This window comes from Leucoraja erinacea, chromosome 2, assembly GCF_028641065.1.
Source record: "Leucoraja erinacea ecotype New England chromosome 2, Leri_hhj_1, whole genome shotgun sequence".
Lineage (NCBI taxonomy): Eukaryota > Metazoa > Chordata > Chondrichthyes > Rajiformes > Rajidae > Leucoraja > Leucoraja erinaceus.
Window position 1 is genome coordinate 85,839,910 of NC_073378.1, and position 22,329 is coordinate 85,862,238.

Here is a 22,329-nt window from a genome sequence, read left to right on the forward strand (position 1 = left end):
TCCTATAATATCATTAATCATGGTTGGTAGACACATCTGGCTTGCTAACCCAACAGTTTGCCATCCATGTCAATCCCTCCTTCAATATCTGGGCCATCTATTACAAAACTCTGTAACGTTGTACTTTTTATTTCTGTTAATTGCATTCTTTTTGAAGATCGACATGGCAACAGTTCTAAGATCTACATGCAATACCTTTATGAAGACACTGGAAGAATGCATGCAAATTGCAAATGCTTCGTTCAGGCCTGAACTATTGCAGCCTACACCACCAGATTCCCCGCATGTGGCTATCATAAAACTAAACAGGGTATGTTTGTTTATAGCAAACAATTTTGTTAAATTGCTATGGTGATTTCAGCATACAGTTGGACCTTTCTCAAATGAACAGATGGTCTATATATCTGTCTTCCTTGTTTTGCCAGGTTCAGATGAAGTACATGTTATATTACACAAATAGTGAACAATTTATTAATTCAATCACAATGTGTTAGGTAATTGGTACTCATTTTTCTCAAAGTTGTGTGTGAATCAATATATTTCTGTTACGTCATTTCTTTATATTAATTTATTGCCTATATACTACTAGCGAGGCAGAAAAAGACGAACATAAAAGCGAAACCTAATAATCCAGAGAGAGAGGAAACAATGAGCCATCTTACAATTTAATGGCCTCTGGTTTCTCGATGGGAGGTTTGCAACATCAAATGTTCTTCTTGGCACTAGTAAGGGAATCCTGCTCGCCTTCTTAACGCCCAGGAAAACTTAACACATCTCCTTTTGACGTTTATTATAAAGTTATGTGTATACAGAATTTATGAAGTAAACACTTCCTATAATATAATTCTTCACTTGCCTCTCATAAATCAAGCTTCAATTTTGATAAATGAACTGTGTACTGCTACTTGGGTATAGAAATATAACTCCAGGTACTAAATTGTCCAATAATTCCTTGTTTCTACACTTTCAGTGAAAGTTAGTGAATCTCTTTAGATATTTGCAGAAATGCATTCCGTTTTCAGGTATTAAAGGAAAATTGCCACACCTCCCCCACCCCCGCCCCCTCCCCCTGCAATTTTCAAAAAATTAAAGGAGCAAAAAAGATAATTATATTGTTACAACCTCAGCATAGGAGCACCGCAAGGCTGTGTACTCTCCCCTCTCCTTTACTCTCTCTCTACACCAAAGACTACACCTCCACAGACTCCTCTGTCAAGCTACTCAAGTTTGCGGACAACACAACCCTGATTGGACTGATCCAGGATGGGGAGGAATCTACCTACACACAGGAAGTGATACAGCTGGTGTCCTGGTGCCATCGCAACAACATGGAGCTCAATGCTCTTAAGACAGTGGAATTGATTGTAGATGTCCCCCTTCCCTCCCCCCACTGACCATCAACAACACCACAGTCACATCTAGTTCCTTGGAACCATCATCTCCAGGGACCTTAAATGTGAGGCCACCATCACTCTAGAGTCAAAAAGGCCCATCAGAGGATGTACTTCCTGCGGCAGCTGAGAAAACACAATCTACCACAGGCAATGATGGTTCAGTTTTATACTGCCATCATAGAGTCTGTCCTCAACATCTCCATCATGGTCTGGTTTGGCTCAGCCACCAAACATGACATCCGAAGGCTGCAGCGCATTATTCCATCAGCCAAGAAGGTTGTTAGCTGCTATAATGCTTTATTTTTAATTGTCTACTGTATATCGTGTTGGTACTTGTGAGCAAAGCACCAAGGCAAATTCCTTGTATGTATACATACTTGGCAAATAAAATCTATAGCATTCAATTCAATTATGGCTGGAGTTGAAAAATTGGTCAGAATTAATATTTATCGGCCCCATCTTTGGTATAGAAATCTGTCACATATTTGTTGGACTTTTATCATTTAACCAATGTGGGAAATTTCAAGCATAAAAAAGTTATTACTGATGTACTTAAATTTGGGTTGAATCAAAAATGTTGATAATATACAGGTTGAACAATTGTATTTTGGCACCCTCGCTTCCAGAGCCTTTCTGGATTATCTGTTTTTCCTGTGTATCTAATGCACTATGGAGTGCCAGCAACTTAAATAAAACAAATATGAAATGTAAACTGAATGTGAATGGAATGACCTGCCGACCCAACCCTGGCGCGCAGTGTAGAGTTCCGGCTGCTGAACCCACTCCTGACTCGCAAGGTGCGCCAACGAGCTCTTCACCCTTCGCATGGTCCGGTGACACGGCAGTTGTTGCGGCTCATGTTGCTGCCGCTGGGGACAGTGCTTTCTCACCGTGGGGCTCTCTCACCTCTCACCTGCTGCCGTTTCCTGCAGTTAGCGGTGGCTTTGTCCACTCCACAGGCTTATTTCTCCCGTCGCATTGTCCAATCGGCCTCTTCCTCATCCCACCACACTCCTCCCATCATTGCCATCGTCTCCTATTTCTCCCCCAAAGTCGCCGACATACTCCACCTTGGAAGCAACAAGGTGAGGGGAGGGAGCTGCTTGGTGACCGAGCGCATCTTGCCGTTGACAGCAGCAGAAGAAAGCGCTGTCTGCAGAGGCTACAACGTGAACCACAACAACAGCTATGTCACCGGAATGTGCGGTGGGTGAAGAAGGGCTCGGTGGTGCACCTTGCAAGCCGGGAGTGAGGTGGGAAGCCAGGGCTCTAAGTGGCCAGGGAGATGGTGGCCAGGGAGATGGTGCGAGATGGTGCGACTGGGGATTGATGGCAAGTCTGTTCACTATATCCGACATTGGTTATCAGTGGATTTGTTAAAACGAGGGTGTACTATTTTGCCTTTGCAAACAGTTAGGGGAGATTGAGGGCATATTTGACATGGGATTTTGGGAAGCAGCCTTTTAAAGGTGCCCAGTAAATTAGACAAAACTTGACAGGAAGTTCAGAGTTCCAGAGGGTAAAAGTAAAATCGAACAGTGGACAGATGAGGGGTTGGGGTGATGTGTGGGGGACAGGCAAAGTTGAAACACAAAAAATGTAAACATTGAGCCTGCACAGATAGAATTAGACAAGTTCAAGCAGGAATTTCAGTTTTTGATGTAAACCAATAACAGAAGGACACCACTCAAGCAAACACTCCAGCAATGTCGCCTGTGGCTGCTTACTGAATTCCTCATAATTTTGTCTGTATTATAGAGCTGGGTGGCCATTGGTTGCTGGATGGCCATCGGTTCAACCTGTATCAATAAAGGAAACCTTTAAAACTTTGGGTTCAAAAAGTTAGTTGCTGTAAAACTCATAATCAACACTTGGGCTTTTGTGATTTGGAGGACTTGAGAATGTTGCTACTTTATAATTTGTGTTCTTTATCCATTTTTTATAGGTTAAACAGCGTTCATCCAGTTACAATTACAGAGAAAGGTAATAATTTATAGGGCATAGCACCATTGAAAATTAGTTCCATGAATCAGTCACAATTGTTATGTAATAATGGTCTTGCAGTTTGTTTAAATCTGGTTAAATTGCAATAAAACTTGGTAAATCTGTATTAACACAAGAACTTCATAAAGCAAATTATTTCTGTGACTTGTCTCTTGGCCTGTTGTTTTAAATAATTCAAGAAAGATGATTTTGGAAAGACCCCTGCTAATTCCTAATCCTCCCACTGTTACTGCAATTTTTGACTATTTCTGCTCAGATGGCACTCAGTTAAACTCGGGCATTGAAATATTTTTTTGTTAATTTAAATATGTTTACCACAGGAATGAACTGAAAATCCGTCAGAATGGATTAATGATAAAAGAAAACAAGATTAAGTCTTGGAAGAGGTCACAATTGGAAAGTGATGATCAGCAGCAACAAAATCCAAGAAGGGGAAATATTGAAAATGCAGAGGGTAAGATGGAAATATAAATGTGAAATTGGAACAGATCTATGTCACCAAAGCCTTTGGAGGTGATAATGATGTGCAATTACTGTAGATCCTCATGGTAGGGGATGGAAGTAACTACAAACTTCTGTTTCATTTGACTATGTTGCTGACCATCGGTGAATATGCCAACTAGCTTTATTTTTTTTTCCCATTTCAACACAAATTAATTTTAAAGAAGTATTGCAGTGAAGTTTAAAAAAAAATTGGTAGTATTTCTCCAAAGCACCCTGTATATTCACGTATTAGATCAGTGCTTGGGTAATTGTTACATCATGCGCACAGAGATGAAAAGAGGCAATGGCTGCTGTGGGGAGTCTAAAGTGGTCTAGTAGTTTGTAAATTAATCCATATTTTGGGTGCAAATTGCATCGGAATCAAGTACACATGGCACATTTTACATATTGTTGTCCGGTATCTATGTCATAACAACCAGAATGTTTTTTTAGTGAGTAATTTACAGTTCAATTTACCAAAATAATGAGCATCTCTAATGATTTAAACCGTGGTAAGATTTCAACATTTTTTCAGTAATCCAACAAATGGGATACTGGCACATCTAAGTAATCTGTTCTTCTAAACAATTGTATTCTCTTTTCCCATTATCTATTGTTGCCAGTGAGTAATTTTTAAGAATGAGAGCACTGTACTTCATATCACAACAGTATGCAAATTCACAAGCCGAGCATGGTGCAACTCAGCAGCATAGTGCACTCTTTGAACAGCTCCTGCTTCCATTATGAATGATGGCCTTTGTTTTCAACAATTGCACCAAGTTAAATTTTAACAGCGTATCTTGTGGCTGAGTTTTTTTTTTTTATTGAGGGCTTTCCAGTTGCCATGAGGTTATAAAGGCCATCCCTAAGAATAGTAGCTTTGCATTTGCAAGGAAAGCTTGGTCCTATCAAGAATCCCACTGCTGCTCTTTACAAGTATGTTAAAAGCTGTCACCTACACGATGGTAGAGAAAATTACTAAATTATTTTGTATTATTTTTGGACAAATTGCCATTTCTGCTTGGTGCCAAATGAATTGTGTGTTTTGTATATTTCCCAATACAAATTTATCTTGATTTTTAAATGAAAGTTATATTGGGAAGTCTTCCTAATGCTGTACTTTGTTTTTTTGCTGTTCCCTCTTTGAATAATCAGTGATGATGGATAACTCTGAGTTAACAAATGTAACTGCAGAGGACTCTGGTGTGAATATTGAACTTCAGCCTTCTGCAGCTGAGGATGAGACTGGCAAGGACACCGAGGAACCAGGTGGCCCAAACCCTGATGCCGAGAAGGAGGAGATACAGACATTTTTCAGTGTGATGGATCAAAGGTATGGATATTCTGGTTGAGAGGCACCTTATGTCACAAGGAGTGTAATCAGTTTGTTTTTTGTATTACCCTGTCACTTTACAAGTCTGAACTTTAGCATATTTTTCCTGTCCATTCATTAACTAAGAGGCAACTAAGTGATTAGAAATGATTTCTTACTGGAGCCTAAAAATCTTCAACTGTAGTTATTACATTGAAGCCAAAGATTTGCTAGACCTAGATCTTGTATTGCAGATTGCTTTTTCAATTCTTTATATTGTCACCAGGCTTTTGAGCGAATAAAACTAAAATTATAATTATAAGTTAGAAATAAAACTATAACTCTAATTAGCTGCAGACTAAAAATCGACAAAACTATTTGCTCAAAAGTTGACCTCTACCAGCCAAATATTACCAGACAATGATTACATGCTTTATTTAATTGGAACTTCCATCTTTCATGTGTAGACATATTTAATGCAAGCTAGTCCTAATTTTTTTTTGCTTTTTGATGCATTTTAGTGTTTTTGGTGCATTTTTATTTAGTGATTTAAAATCTTATTAAAAGCTTATTTTAAAACAAATGAAAAATCTGGTTGCGTTGATCGGAGCTCGTATGAGACTCTTTTTACCAAATACATTTGACATGATTCAAAATCTGATAAGATGCTCTTCAATCATGATCCATGGAATTTCTGTGGTACAACTCTGGTGCTTGCCCTAAATGTGACTCCACTGTAGAGCAATTTCTAGTCTAATGTCTCTTCTGTGTAAGGCGGGTTATTGGTATTGGTTTATTATTTCACATCCTGAGATACAGTGAAAAGCTCTTGTATGCTATCCAGTCAGATTAAACCACACTATACATGAGTACAGTCAAGCTATACGTAATGGACAGTGAAAAAAGAAAAATACCAGAATGCAAAAAGGAAGTGTTACAGCATTTTAGTACTTGAGGAATAAAAAATCCAATATTCACAATAAGGTGGGCTGGAACATTGGGGGCTACATGCTGGTCTATGGGAGGACCACTCAGTAGTCTGATAACAGCAAGGGAGAAGCTGTTCCTGAATCTGGTGGTACAGGTACTTGCTTTCAAGTAGCTTTTGTATCTTTTGTCTGGCAGGAGAGGGAGCAGAGGGGATGAAAAAGGGCTTAATTTATGTTGGCTTCTTTGCCGAGGTCGAGAGAAGTGTAGATGGAGTCAATAGTGGGGAGGCTGATGTGTGTGATGAACTGGGCTACATCCACAACTCTCTGCAATTTCTTGTGGTCTAAATTCTAATTATAAAACCATGGTGTTAAGGGGGAGTTGACCATTTGAGTTCTCAACAGATCTTTTAAAAATATGTAGGAAGGAATTGCACATGCTGGTTTACACTGAAGACAGACACAACATGATGGAGTAACTTAGCAGGACAGGCAGCATCTCTAGAGTGAAGGAATGAGTGACGTTTCGGGCCGAGACCCTTCTTCATATTTCAGACTCCCTCTCCTCTGACCCTCGGTCTGAAGAAGGGTCTCGTCCAGAAACGTCATCTATTTCTTCTCTCCAGAGATGCTGCGTGTCCCGCTGCGTTCTTTTAAAAATATGTTCCATATTCTCAAAATCAAAACACTGCTGTGGAATGATCAATTCAAAAGTCAACTTCAACAAAGCTTTAAATTGAATCTTTTCTATAAACTCATTATACATTATAAAATGTAGCATTAAGATGGAATTGTTTCATTAGATTTTTGGTTTATTATTTCACATCCTGAGATACAGTGAAAAGCTCTTGTATGCTCTCCAGTCAGATTAAATCACACTATACATGAGTACGATCAAGCTATACGTAATGGGCAGTGAAAAAAGAAAAATACCAGAATGCAAAAAGGAAGTGTTACAGCAAATGGTTAACAAATGGGATTTCCAGCTGGCCCAGGCTGAAACGGTTGCCTTGTCTATGCTTTGTCTTGCCGATGTAGCGGCTACATCAAGAAAACTGAAGGGAGTAAATCGGATTGGAGGAGGTGCCTGGAACCCTTTGTCTCACTAGGTTGCAAGGGATCCTGAATGGATGCAAGGAAGGAGGTGTAGGGATAGGCATAGCACCTCCTGTGGTGAAGGGGAGGGGGACGAGAAATGATCAAAGCAGTGCCATGGAGAGAGTCATCTCTGTGGAAAGCAGAAATGTGTTAGAAGAAAGGCTGTTAATATTCAGCTGAGGATTTTTTTTTTGGTGTCACAATAATTGCAAAGGAGGTGATCCTATTTCAAGGTCAGTTTATTGTCACGTGAACCAATTAAGGTACAATGAAATTTGAGTTGCCATACAGCCATACTAAATGAAAAGCAACAAGACATACAACCACATAAAAGTTAACATAAACATCCATCTCAGTGGATTCCACATTCCTCACTGTGATGGAAGGCAGTAAAGTTCAATCTTCTTCCTCTATGTTCTCCTGCGGTCGGGGCAGTCAAACCAACTACATTTGGGGCGATCATAGACCCCCCGCAGCCGACGATCGAAGCTCCCGTCGGGGTGATTGAAACTTCTGCGTCGGGGCGGTTGAAATTCTCCCCGTGGCATGGAGCTCATTCTAAAATAGTCCAGATATACTGAAAGGAATGAGTTTGAGAACCACAATAGGGTTTTGACAGTTTGCCAACCCTTGTCCTCCTGTTAAAATAAAATAGATAGACTTTTGTTTGACACTTATTCTGTAGGCTAATGTGTGATTACTGCTTTAGCATTTAGATAATACAACAGTAGGTGACCATCAATCTAATCTGTGCATCTCAATTAATTTTTTTTTTACCAATCCCAAGGAACAAATTCAGAGATATAACTGGAAAACCAAGAATTAAACGTATTCTTTGGAAGCTTGGCTATTACCAGGAAGTAATCTTTACTGCCTTTCTCTGAAGTGTTAAAATCCCAATGCTGGTTAGGTTGGTTTCAGAGACATTGTTAACCCATTAATTGAGTAAATTCATGGGGAGGAGGGGTCAGCAGGGATTACGAATGTACTCATGTACAAAACAAAGTAAACTTTTGCCTTCCAATACTAGTGTGCATTTTGTGTGCATATTATATAGAATATGTTTTATAAGTAAAATGATTAGAGCTATTTTTGGTATCAAGTGGGCCATCAACGAACAAGAAAGTAAAGTTATTATCTATTCTTGATTTTCTTTTCTGACCACAGTGTGTTTAGAAGTTCCTGTTCCTCTACAATTCAGGGAAAATATGGCAGTATTTGGAAGTAAATGCAGGATTTTGTGAGCTCTTGGCAAACAGATGATGAAAGGTGTTTGAAGTACATCCAGATTTGTATTTGTTCTCAAAGATGTCATCTACATTTGTATTCCAGTTTCCTTTTGGGTACAATGTTTCTAACATTTCCAATCGTTTTATATTTTCCAACAGTACGTATGCAAAACTATTTTCTCTTTCAGATTTAATGATATTGAATTTGAAGAAGACAGTGGGATTCCTACTTTGCCATTTCTGGAATCTTGCTATGCTATTGTTCCAGTTTTAGGTAAGAAATTACATTATCTGTTTATTAGTATATGTTTGAAATAATAATCCAAGTGTTCTGTACTTCAAATGTCCAGGTACTTACAAGCAAACCATTCTGATCATCCTTGAATTTGGATTTTGTTTATTTTTGCTCGCAAAAATATGCATCTCAGTGTAAAATATTGCTATCATGTTTATATTCATGGCGATTTTTTTTTTTGCATTGGGGTTAGCCTTTATTTGTAAGTAGAGATTTGTTTTGCATTAGTTCATTGTTTAGCCCTCTTCCAAGTTCCACAGCGATGTATGGCTGTGGTAACACTGAAATGTTCATTTAACATTCGATTTCTGTTGAAGAAAGACATTTTTTTTTGCAACAAATTTGAACAGGTCAGCACATACATGTTTCCACCAGAGTGTTTTTCGATATTAATTCGATCATTTGTTTAAAATTTAAGAACTGTTCTGTGTTTATGAATATTAGGCTGCAGTTGCTGCATATGTTGGAAAATACATTTAAGCTTTATCTTAAAGTCTATATTCTGCAGAAATTGAGGATATTTTAGAATGGTCACTTCTACATGTTAGTTGCTGTGAAGGCCATTGTTGAGACAAGGCTTTTCAAAACGAGAACAATGTAAGCAATCATTAGATGAATCTCAGGGCCTTGGAAGTTTTCAATATAGCAGTTTTGCTACTTTCAATATGGATCCTTAGAAAAATAGCTTATTGTGAATAATTATATCACAGTAAATTCTTCAACCTTGTATAAAGGAGATTAATTGTTAATTAATGGGGCAATGTTGCTTAAAGTCTTAAAAGTGTTGAATTTGTGAAATCAGCCGTCAAACTTTATAGTTGACCTTGGCAGCCAGAGGCCATCATTTTATGCTGTGTAATGACTGCAGTTTGGGCATTACCTGGAGCCAAATTTGGCAGGTGGTATATGCATGCACTGTTGTGGCACAAACCTCCCTTCCCACTGGTTGGATTGGGCATTAAGATCTGCGATAGTTGGTGTGTTGGGAGCTTACACATGATACGGGTTGTGACATTAGTGTGCAAAGCCAACAACGCCAGCCCATTTAAGTTGGATTTCAAGGATGAGGAATATCATAAATTTTACCATAGGAAGGAAATACCTAACCTCTTCAATTTAAATGGAACATCACTTTAAGATGTATCTCTTTCAACCACCATCTGGTAAAGAAAGGGTAAGACTGGCAGTTTAATGTTCCGGGTTACATATGCTCCAGGAGTGACAGAGGTGCGGTAAAAGAGGAGAGGATGTAGCTTTATTGATTAAGGATAATATCATGTCACTAGTTTGAGATGACATTATTGATGGTTTGTCCAGTAAGGCGACGTGGGTGGAGCTGCTAAATGAAACCTTGTTGGGAGTGGCCCCAAAATATTTAATGGGAATTAGAAGAGTAAAAATGCCAAGATTGCAGGCTGTTTGGGACTAATAAGGATGTCATAGTAGGGGATTTTAAATTGGCCAATATAGGCAGTCATTGTTCAAAATGTTTGGATGGGTCAAATGTGCTCAGGAAATTGGGGCGGGTAAATGGGTGAAGTGTTCGTGGACGAGTTTTTTTGACCAACTGTTCCATTAGGTTTAAGATAGTTATGGATAAAGACAGGTCGGGCCCACAATTAAAAATTCTAAACTGGGGTAAAGCCAACTGCTATTAGACAGGAACTTGTTCAAGTTGATTGGAGCAGGTTGTTTGCAGGAAAGGTAACGTCTGGAAAGTGGGTGATGAGAATTCAGGGCATGCATGTTCCTGTTAGAGTGAAGGGCAAGGAAGTGGGCATAAGGAAGCTTGGATGACTAGAGCCTCAACGGCTCTGGTCAAGCAAAAGTAGGAAGCATACAACAGGTATAGGCAACTGGGATCAAGATGGAAATCATGGTTCAAAGGTTCATGGCTCAAGGTCAGTTTATTGTCACATGTACCAGTTAGGGTGCAGTGAAATTTGAGTTACCATACAGCCATACTAAGTGAAAAGCAACAAGACACACAATCACATAAATGATAACTTAAACATCCACCACAGTGCATTCCACATTCCTCACTGTGAAAGAAGGCAATAAAGTTCAAATTCTCTTCCTCTTTGTTCTCCCGTGGTCGGGGCCGTCAAACCATCCGCAGTCGGGGTGATCAAAGCCCCCGTAGTCGACAATTGAAGCTCCCGAATCGGCCTTATCTTACCAGAGACCGCACTCATGATGTTAAAGTCTACAGTTCCTGCGTTTGGAGCTTCGATCCCCGGCAAAGGGATCGCAAGCTCCGCGATGTTAAAGTCCCGCAGACTCCCGCGGCTTAGAGCGCCGGGTCGGTTTCCAAGAAAGACCGCCAATTCTACAATTTTAGGCCTCGCTGGGGAGGGAGAACCATACGGAAAAAAAATAGCATCTCCGCTTAGGTAAGTGATTAAAAAAAAAAAAAATTGCCCCCAACTCCCCACCACCCCCCACCCCCCACATAAAACAAACCAAGAAACAAACCAAGGAACAATAAAACATACTTTTAACACATACTTAAAAATAACAAAAAAGAAGAAAGGACAGACAGACTGTTGTCGAGGCGGCCACTGCTCTGGGGGACAAGAAGTGGGCCAGGAGATAGCTCTGGTAGATAATATTAAGGAAAATCTAAAGAGATTTTATTTTAGGGGAAAAAGGGGAACTAGAGATAGAATCAGTGGTCCTCTCTGTGAAGCCACAGGAGATGGGCAAGGTGCTCAATGAGTATTTCTCCTGTTTCTACAGTGGAGAGACACAAGGACTGGGGAACCTGGACTAGTCAATGGAAGTCTCTTGGGGGGGGGGGGGGGGTGGCAGTCAGTATTATAGTCGAGGAGGTGATGAAGGTCCTAACACTGGACAAGGTAGACCGGTTTGATGGCCTTGGCTTGATCAGATACATTTGAGGACACTGGGAAGCTAGAGAAGCAACTGCAGGTGCCCTGGCTGAGATATAGGAGTCATCATTAAATATGGGTGAGATGCTGGAAGACTGAAGGGTTTGCAAATATTACGTGTCTGTTTAAGAAGGGCTACAAGGAAAAGCCTGGAAACTACAGCCAGTGAGCCTAACATCTGTAGTTGGAAAGTTACTACAGAGTATTCTGAGGGATAAGGTAAACATGCATTTAGATAGATACGAGCTGTGTAGGGATAGTCAGCACAGGGTTGTATGTGGGAGATTGTGTTTCACAAATTGTATTGAATTTTTTGAAGATTGTAACTAAAAGGCTGATGAGAGCTGAGCTGTAGAACTAGCTGTATGGATTTCAGCAAGACATTTGAGAAGGTTCATCATGGTAGGCTACTTTAGAAGGTTAGATTGCATGGGATCCAAAGAGCGATAGCTGAATGGATAGAAAAGTGATTTCATGGAAGGCCGCAAAGGGAATTGGTGGAAGGTTGTTTTTTGGATTGGAGGTCTGTGACTAGTGGTGTGCCTCAAGGATTGGTGCTATGTACATTGCTGTTGTTTGTATCAATGATTTGGATGAGAATGTAAAAGGTGGGAAAGTTAGCAGATGACACTGAAGTGGGTGGTATCGTAGATAGTGAAGATCCAAGGTTACAGCAGGATCTTGATCAGTTGGACAAGTGGGCAGAGGAATGGCTAATGGATTGTGAGGTGTTGCATTTTGGGAAGTCTAACCAGGGCAGGACCTTTACAGTAAATGTCAGGGCTCTGGCGAGTGTTTAGTGTTTAGCAACTAGGAGATCAGATAGGTCCAGGTGGACTGAGTGAAGTTGTTTAGCGAAACGATCGCCCTGTCTACGTTTGGTCTCGCTGATGTACGAGTCCACATCTTGAAAAACTGATACAGTAGATGAGGTTGGAGGAGGAGCAAATGAACCTCTGCCTGACCTGAAAGGACTGTTGGGGTCCCTAGACAGAGTCGAGGGAGGAGGAGGTGTAGGAGTAGTAGGTGTTGCAAGTCCTGTGTTGCAGGAGAAGGTACCTGGTGAAAGGGTAGTTTGGGTGGGAAGGGATGAGTTAAGCTGGGATTTGCAGAGGGAACGGTCTCTGCGGAAGGCTGTAAGGAGGTGGAGATGGGAAGACGCGACTCGTGGTGGGATCCCGTTGGAGGTGGCGAAAATGTCGGGGGATGCTGCTGTAAAAATCTAGCAACATATATAATTTTTCTATGATTGTAACACTTGGCAGTGTATTTGTTCAAATATTTCTGTACTAGCTTCTATCATGTTTCCCTTTGCAGATAAACTTGGTCCAACCGTCTTTGCTCCTGTTAAATTAGACTTTGTGGGTAATATTAAGGTAAGTATTTAATTACTTGACTACACAGACTTGTCGTCTGCCTCGGGTTACTTGTTACGTTGGACATTTTGGTCATCTTATGCTTAATCCTTAACTTAAGATGCTTGATGGTTTCCACTTTCAGAAAATAAATCAGAAATACATCACTGATACTACAAAGTTCACTACCCTTCAGAAGATAGTGCTGCATGAATTGGAAAATGAAGTCGCAACAGTGAGAAATTCTGCCACTGAGGCTCTCCTTTGGTTGAAGAGGTATGTACCAGTGGGTTTTAATTCCCTTTGCCAAAACGTTCTTTCCTGGCCAGACATCTCCTGATAACATTAGCTCATGCTGGATTGTGAATCCAATGGTGTCTGCACAGTTTCGGGAACTTAACCTAGGGCAGCATGGTGGTTCAGCGGTAGAGTTGCTGCCTAACAGCGCCAGATACCTGGGCTCGATCTTAATTACGGGTGCTGTCTGTAAGGAGTTTTTACATTCTCCCTGTGACCACGTGTGTTTTCTGTGAGATGTTTGGTTTCCATCGCACTCCAAAGGGTTGTAGGTTAATTGGCTTGGTATAAATGTAATAATTGTCCCAAGTGTTGGTGTGTGGAGATCGCTGGTCATTGTGGGCTGAAGGGCCTGTTTTTTCTGCGCTGTACCTCTAAACTAACAAGGTATAAGAGAAAGGAAGTCATGATGCAACTGTATTGGACTTTGGATAGGTCTTGTCACCCCGGTACAGGAAGGATGTGGGGGCTTTGGCAAATGGTGCAGAGGAGGTTTACTAGAATGATGCCTGGATTTTAGCTACAGGTGGAGGTGGGACAGATTTGGATCGTTTTTCTGTGGAACACCCGAGTTTGCAGGGAAACCTGATAGAAGTATATAAAATTATAAGAGGCATAGATAGGGTAAATAATCAGAACCTTTTTATTTTCCCAGGATGGGAGGGACAAAGTTTAAAATAGATATACAGGACAACTTTTTTACACACAGAATGGTGAGTGCCTAGAATGTGCTGCTGGAGTTGGCGGTTGAGGCAGGTAATATAGTGGCATTTAGGATATGCAGGGAATGGAGGGATATGGGTTATGTGCAGCGAGATAAAAGATGAACTTTGCACCATGCTCGGCACAGACATTGTGGGCCTAAGGGTCAGTTCTCGTTCTTTACTGTTTCATGTTCTATATATCACTATTTGTACAGGCAATCCTTGGTTAAAGTAAGGGTTCTGTTCCTGAGAGGATAAGGATATTCAGTCCCACCAACTTCAGTCGACCATTGGCTCCAAGTGAAACTATTTTGCTTTACACGCCATCCAAGGAAAATGTCTATCTCCTGTATAGTTCTTTTACGATACGATAGAACTTTATTCCAGGAGGAAAATTGGTCTGCCAACAATCATGAAACACAACAAGATACATGAAACATGAAATTAAAGTGACGTGAAAAGTCCAGGAGTTGGGATGTGCAAAGATTGGGGGGTGGGTCAGGGGGAAGGGAGTCAGTCTACCCCACGCCAGAAGAGGGAGGGGTTGTACAGTTTGATAGCCACTGGGAAAATGGATCTCCTGTGGCGTTCGCTGCTGCATCTTGGTGGAACCAGTCTGTTGCGGAAGGTGCTCCTCAGGTTAACCATTGTCATGGAGGTGGTGAGCTGTAGTGTCCAAGCTGTTCCGCAGTTTGAGGAGCAAGACCTCTCCTCCAAGTCCATCTCCAGTGAATCCAACTCCACCCCCCAGGACGGAGCCCACCTTCCTGATGAGTTTGTTAATTCTGTTGGTGTCTGTGGCCTTCAGTGTGCTGCCCCAGCACACGACAGTGAAGAAGATGGCTCTGGCCACCAGCAGCTTCGTACAACATTTGCAGCATCTTACTGCAGATGTTGAAAGAGCGGAGCCTCCTCAGAAAGTACAGACGGCTCTGTCCCTTCTTATACAGTGCCTCCGCGTTCCTGGACCATTTCAGTTTACTTTCTAGTCTGCTGTTTTCTTAGATACTTGGTTTGAATCAGGCGGTGTATGATTGTAGACTTCAAAATATCCACTGAACAATGAGACTGAAAGTGTATTTAATTTAGTGAATATTTAAAACATAGAACAGTACAGCACAGGAACAGGTCCTTTGATCTACAATCTGTGCCGAGCATGATGCTAAGATAAACCAATGTCACCTGTTAATGTGATCCTAATCCTTCCATTCATTGCATATCTCAGTTCAGTTAGTTTGGTTTACTGTCATGCTAACCAGCCAGTGGAAAGACGATGCATGATTACAATCAAGCCTCTTAAATACCACCATTGAATCTACTTCCACCACCGGTGGACCCCGCAGGTCGAGGGCATTAAAACTATGCCCTCTTGTCTTTGATATTTCCACCCTGGGGAAATAGGTTTTGACTGTCTGCCCAATCAATGCTTCACATTTTTAATTATCAGATTTCTCCTTAATCTGTGACATTCCAGAGCAAACAATCCCAGTCTGTCCCACTTCTTATAACTAATACCATCTAATCCAGGCATCGTTGTATTAAACCTTACATTGAAAAAAATCGCTTTAATAGACTCCCAGTGAAAGAAAAAAACAAACTGCTGGAGGAATTCAGCCATATTAAGTAGTATTTGTGGAGGGAATTGGACAAATTTTGAGCTGGGATTGCCTTCCACAGATTATGCCTGCCCTACGGAATACCTCCAGCAGTTTATATTTTTGCTCAAGATTCCAGCATCTGCAATCTCTTGTATTTTCCAGTAAAATAAATGAGTTACTTTTTATCCAATTCTGCCCTCTAGTGGTTGTATAGATTGCAAGACAGGATCTTGCAAAAATGTCAAAACGCACTATAACCTATTTCCTTCTAAATGTAGAAGAGCTATAATTATTGAGATGCATTTTCACACTGTGCATGCTGTCATTCAACAGTTAGAATATTTTGTTTACCCTGTCTACATCGGACTGATATCCCCAGATTCTGTAACCTTCATCTTCCTCCAAACCTGTCCCTCCCCCACCCCTTTGGTAATCCTCCCACGTTTGGTGACTAATGCATTGCATAAACCCATTTTTGTTGCCTCCATTTAATACTGCTGGTCCAAACTATTACCCCTAAAAAGGAGGCAGAAACCAAATCCATCCTAGAAGAAAGTATTGACGTTGAACTTGAGAGGAAGTGGCAGGTGTGAGGAGGAATATCAAATTTTAAATGAAATGGAGAAGTACACAGATGGGAATTTGAAGATGGGATGTGAGAGACAGGGGGGACAGATTCAGGGACATTGTGAAAATACACATTTTGCATGTGGCATTTTATACCAAATGAATACTGTCACAACGTTCTTCCCATAGACATGACGACACTGTTATCTCCCTCCTTTCACAATTAGCTTTGCACACATGTGTTCCGCCTATTGGCAGCTTTCGGTATTGCCTTGAGCAACAGAATGTAAAGCAATGATTTTTGAGTGTTAAAGGAAAACAATGTTTAATTCAAATACCAATAACCAATCTACAAAATTATATATTTTTCCCCTTGTAATGTTGGTGTCAGAGGACTAAAATTCCTGAGAGGATTTCTGGAAGAAGTGAATAATGGAGAAAAGGATATTCAGAAAGCGCTCAGTAAGTCTTGACCTAACCAACTACTTTATGGGATTGCCTTTTTTTAATTGCTCTTTGCTGTGTCTATATTGTGTTGGGGAGTGAGAGAGAAAAAAGCGATTAACACAAAGGAACAAAATATTTGTCTTAGTGGCAAGTGTTATTGTTTGAAGTATCCTCTGTGTACTAATTAAAACAAACAGAGCAACCAATTTATTTTGATCCCATCGCACAAACACCAATGAGGTAAGTGACCAGTTCTTGTGGTGAAGTTCTACTGGGATTAGAGTTGGCCAGAAATGTCTGCATTTTGAATAGTTCCTTTCTGCCTGCATGGAACTATGTTGAAACATTATCAAACTGCTACCTATAACTTGTCAGGCTAGGTCCTGCCCTTCTCTTCCAGCTTTCTTGAAGAGCTGAATTAGTAAATCCTATTAGAAATCTTAGATCAAGCAGATTGATCCAAAATTAATGTGATGGGTTGGTCTAGTTGGACAGAGTATCCATTCCACACCCTGACTAGCAGGTCATGTTCAATATAGATGCTATAAAATAATATACATTTCTAAGATGTAATTGATATGCTTCATTCCATCTCTTAAATAGTGTTGCTGCATTCCATATAATTTACATGTGGTGAAATACATACATACACTCCATTTTTAACAGGAAAACTAGCACTGACCAGCGATCACCCGTACGCTAGTTCTATCCTATGCACAATCCTACAGACAATTTACAGAAGCCAATTAACCTACAAACCTTGTGACTGTGGGCACACCTGTGGCCATGTGGGTTTTCTCTGGGTGCTCTGGTTTCCTACCACATTCCAAAGATGTGCAGTTTTGTAGGTTAATTGGCTTAGTCTTTTGGAAGGGAAAAATCTGTTTATATACCCTTGCTCTATTATGAAGTCAGGGATGGTCTGTTTTCATCGTCCTCTGTAAGACTCGGATAAATCCACGTTTGCGCAGAAAAGTGGCACCAAATATTCATGTCCCATGAGCGCAGACATGATAATGCTTGAGACATTGCACAGCCGTCACTAAGCTCTCACAAGGCCTCTGTGGATCAGAAATGTAACTAGGACAACTATAACAATGCTAAGCTCAGTCGCTGAAAGGTGTGGGTCTCACCTTGTAGCATCTTAATAATTTTCTCTTAATTCCCATAATAATTCAGCGACCATAGTGTTCACCAAATTTGAATAACACTCAGATATATTGAATTTGGTAGTAAAAACTTGGCAAAAAGAATACAATAGTCAAAGGATTAAATCTTTTGGCTGAAGCCTGGTTGCATAGACCATGTTTGTAATATTTTCAGTACAGAATGCCCACATGGTTGAACTAAAGTGATTTACACCCTCTGGAAGGGTAATATCAAAAGCAAGCTCCACTTGATACAGTGGCATTATGATTATGTTATTGGACGACTAGCCCCAAAGCTAATTTAATGATAGAGACGAGAGTTCAAATCTCATTACAGTAGCTGTGGAATTTGAATAAGTTAATTAAATCTGTAATGAAAAACTAATATGTGTAATGAAACTAGCAAGATGGAGTAAAAACCCATCTGTTCCATTTTGAGGAAGAAAAACTGTCATCCTTCAAGTCTATTCTATTTGTGACTCCAGACCCACAACAATGTGGTTAATTCCAAACTGAACAGGTCTGATACGCTCTACAGTTGCATCAGAGTTACAGTAAACATTAGGAACAAAGTCAAAAGAATACTGCAGATTCTTGCTTGCGAACATTTGGAGCCTGCATTTTGGCTATACAATGGCCTGATAGGAATAGTGTCTTTCAACCATTATCTTAATCTCCTCTCTCATGATGGCCTATTCCTAATCTGACATCCCCGAGAAGCTTGACATCAATTAGGATGGAGGACTTTTCTTGGTCAGCACCTAGATGCGTCACCAATACATTGTGGCAACAATGCATACAATTGAAAGGATGCACTGCAACAAATTTCAATTGAAACTGCAACAGGAGTTCCTCCCTTTTGCAAACTCTACCCTTCATATATCCAAGACATCTTGGGAATGCTACCACCTGCAAGTTCCTTCCAAATCAAAACATCATGCTGGACATAAGGTTTCTTTGCTTCTGTCTTCACTGGACTAATATGCATAAATTCTATATGTAGTACCAGTATGGAATAACAGGCAACACCAATGACTGAATTAGTGCAAGGGAAAGAACGGCACACTAGAAGCGCGATATATTCATTGTGCGGTCATTCTAATGTTACTTACATCCGATTAACTTTTTATAGGAGCTAAGGTCTCCATATCCATACTGCAAGGTATAATTTTGCCATTACACAAGCAATAAGTTGAACCCAATTAAAAAGCTGGGCCTAAACTGAAATAAATCAATTGATCGATATTCTCTACTGCTGCTCATTTTAGTTTGTAGTTGAGGAATGACTTGTTGTTTCCACCTTGTGCTTTATATGGCTGGAGGATATTGTTTTTCAGTCAGAAATAGTTAACTGTCATTTACATTGACATGACTAAAAAAAGGTTATGGCTATCTTTATGTTAATGAAGTTGCACGGACATTTTAACATCTCTCTTCAAATCTAAGCAATGCATAAGACATTTTGGCATGTAGAAAATATATTTTTTCTTTGGAAAAGCCCCAACCATTAAACAAGCACAAGAAGAATAGAGCTGAATTTGTTTGACTGAAAACTCTGTAGATTCATTCAGATCCACCTAAATTCCTTAAATAGTTGCAGTTGATGATTTTTTTTAATATAGCTTGGCTCATTGGCATAGCTTGGCTCATTTCTGATCAATCACCCAAAAACTTGCAGTGCAAATGAGAGATTATTCATGAATTTATAATTTTTCTGTCTGTTTGCCAAAGTGTGTCATTTGAAAGATGTAATGTTTTCTGTTTTTATGTAATGTTTTTATGAACAGCTGGTATATGTTATGAATTTTAACTCCTTTCACAATTTTTTGTTCCTCTTTGGCAGATACGTCATATGGCAGAACTTTGCGGCAATACCACGGTTGGGTTGTTAGAGGTGTCTTTGCAGTAAGTTTACTTCGAATATGTATCTATTGCCTTTAAATTTACACTAAAAAATGGTAATTAATGCAATTAATTTACTTTCGAACTTTCAGTTGGCTCTGAGAGCTGCTCCATTTTATGAAGCATTTATGGCAGCTCTTGCTATAAATGAAGGAGATGAAATGAAGGAAGCATTCCATGAAAAGATGCAGAGTGATTTGAACCAATATCTTCCGGCCATGGGAAAGCAAATCGAGATCTTGGATGCTTTGTATGAAGAATACAATTTGGAATCTGATGAAGTAGTATAACAGCAAATCAATGGAAAAGGAAGATATCTGACCATTCTGAAATACTCTAATACCACCAATGAAAAGTGCCGATAAACATTTGTTCATATGTTCCAATCCATTGAACTATACTGTGCAATTTCGAAAATTGGAGATGTGTTAAGTGCAAATGGACAGCAGAGGGACATTTCTACAAATAGCAGTGCTACATAATTCAAAACAATTGTAAGAGCATAGTGACATATGGGATTTTGTTTGAGTTGAAACATGTCCTTATTCAGCAAAATAATGACTACCAAAATACTCATCGTCTTTAAATTATTTAAAATTGAAGCCCAAGGGATTTGAAACACTAATCACTGTTTATAATGGATGTCATTAAGTTAATCTTCAAAATAATTGTATTATATTATCTTTCTGTAAATTTGTGAACTGAAATGTGCAAAAATTACTTGGCTATTTAAAAAAAAAAATCAATGCGAAATACAGTTGATTTTGACACTTTTTAAAAAGTAATATGTGGATATTCATAAGGACTTGCCTACATGTAGCTCAATTCAGCACAAGCCATTCATTGATCAACCTGATTTATGTTAAGTAAAATGAGGGGAAACTCTTAATCCATTCCATGATATCTACACAGCCATCATGTAAGTGTTTGATTTATGGAGTGTTCTACCAAACTTTATTTAGGATGGGAGAGGAAAAAAAATTGAAATGTTCCAGCAGAGCACCTGTGATGTTTAAAGAGAGCATTAAACAGATGATTTGTTTCGTCCTAGTTATTACATACTAACCCATGCAGCCATTAATTGTATTTGCCTGTTTTAGTTATTCCAGTTAGGATGGCCCTGCAGTGTTTCTGAAATGAAGTGTTCACAGCTGAAAGCAGTGTGGCACCTCATTAAACAAAGGGCACAAGCCATACTCTGGGGGGGGATTGGTTGTAAAGAAATAGCAGAGGATGCTGGTGTGTACATTCTAAAATAATTGCCAATGCTGAATAGTTCAGGGCTATTTTTGGCTAATTTGTTACTGTACCCTAGTTGCCTACTGGATGACTGAGCTAATCTAACTAGATAGTGTTTAGAACTGTTTCTAGAAATCAGTAAATGGACATTGTACTTGCTGTGCAATTATAGCCACTAGCATTTAACTGGGAAATGCACTGTGTACATATATAGATATATTTTATACTTATTTAATAAAACATTGCACTTTTAATAAATGTCTGGTGCAGTTGCCATTGTTCGAAAGCTCATTTCTCAGTTTTCATAAAGTTTAAGATTTGTTGGGAAATTCCCAATCAGAATGAAATAATAGAATTGCTAAAAATAAAAAAACTAGTTGCCTTTGTGGCATAATTTATGCCACTTTCAGCATATCGGAAATAACCCACTTAAGGGTTTTCATTGCAGTCACCGTTGTAACATAGGATAAGGAGCAGGCAACATTCACATACTCAATGTTAACTGAAATATATAAATATCGGCATGAATATTGCCCTGGTCTTGATCAGCGAATAAATAAACTAATTAGCCAAATTTTGATCTTCTAATATGTTATTTTTTAGTGATACAATGGCCGAATACTGATCTATGAGTACAGGTAATGCTGCTATAATGTGATTGTTGCATTACTGAAATACTTAGTGTTATAGAAAAGCATGATGTAAAACTAATTGTGTCAATGGAGAAAGGGTGTGAGCCACTAGACTTTCTGACTCTCAATGGAAAAAGTAACTTTTTTCTCTGCAGGTTTCCAGATAGTCATTTAGTCATCCTAGTCATTTAGCGTGGAAACAGGCACTTCTGCACAACTTGACCATGTTGACCAGCATGCTCCATCTACACTAGTCCAACTTCCGACATTTGGTCCATATCCCTCTCAACCTATCCTATCCTATACCTGTCTAATTGTTTCTTAAATGGTTTTGATAGCACCTGCCTCAGCTACCCCCTCTAGGGCTCGATCCATACACCTACCACCCTTTAAGTAAAATAAAAAGTTATCTCTTGGGTTCCTATTAAATTTTACCCCCCATCACTTTAAACCTGGTTCTCGATTTCCCCTACTCTGGGCAAAAGACTGTGCCATTCTATTCTATTCTATTCCTCATGATTTTGTACACCTCTATAAGATCACCTCTCATCTTCCTTTGCTCCAAGGAATAGAGTCTTAGCCTGCTCAACCTCTCCCTATTGTTCACACCCTTGAGTCCTGGCAACATCCTTGTAAACCTTCTATGCACTCTTTCCAGCTTGACAGCATCTTTCCTATAACATGGTGCACAAAACTGAACACAATACTCAAAATGTAGCCTCACCAACATCCTACATAACTACAACATGACCTCTCAACTTCTATACTGACTGATGAAGGCCAATGTGCCGAAAGCCTTTTTGAC

At 39.7% G+C, this 22,329-nt stretch overlaps 1 protein-coding gene across 1 annotated transcript in view; it reads left to right on the forward strand.

Moving 5' to 3' along the window:
- The window catches only part of plekha8 (pleckstrin homology domain containing, family A (phosphoinositide binding specific) member 8), a 35,936-nt gene extending 14,482 nt beyond the window's left edge, over nucleotides 1–21,454 (forward strand). The window contains exons 5-14 of the mRNA XM_055660185.1: nucleotides 158–310; nucleotides 3,340–3,377; nucleotides 3,719–3,852; nucleotides 5,037–5,214; nucleotides 8,638–8,723; nucleotides 12,953–13,011; nucleotides 13,136–13,266; nucleotides 16,548–16,618; nucleotides 19,595–19,656; nucleotides 19,746–21,454. Of these exons, the coding sequence (XP_055516160.1) occupies nucleotides 158–310; nucleotides 3,340–3,377; nucleotides 3,719–3,852; nucleotides 5,037–5,214; nucleotides 8,638–8,723; nucleotides 12,953–13,011; nucleotides 13,136–13,266; nucleotides 16,548–16,618; nucleotides 19,595–19,656; nucleotides 19,746–19,943 (1,110 nt within the window). The 3' untranslated portion in view covers nucleotides 19,944–21,454. The remainder of the gene's footprint in view (nucleotides 1–157; nucleotides 311–3,339; nucleotides 3,378–3,718; nucleotides 3,853–5,036; nucleotides 5,215–8,637; nucleotides 8,724–12,952; nucleotides 13,012–13,135; nucleotides 13,267–16,547; nucleotides 16,619–19,594; nucleotides 19,657–19,745) is intronic.
- Nucleotides 21,455–22,329: the final 875 nt, after the last annotated feature.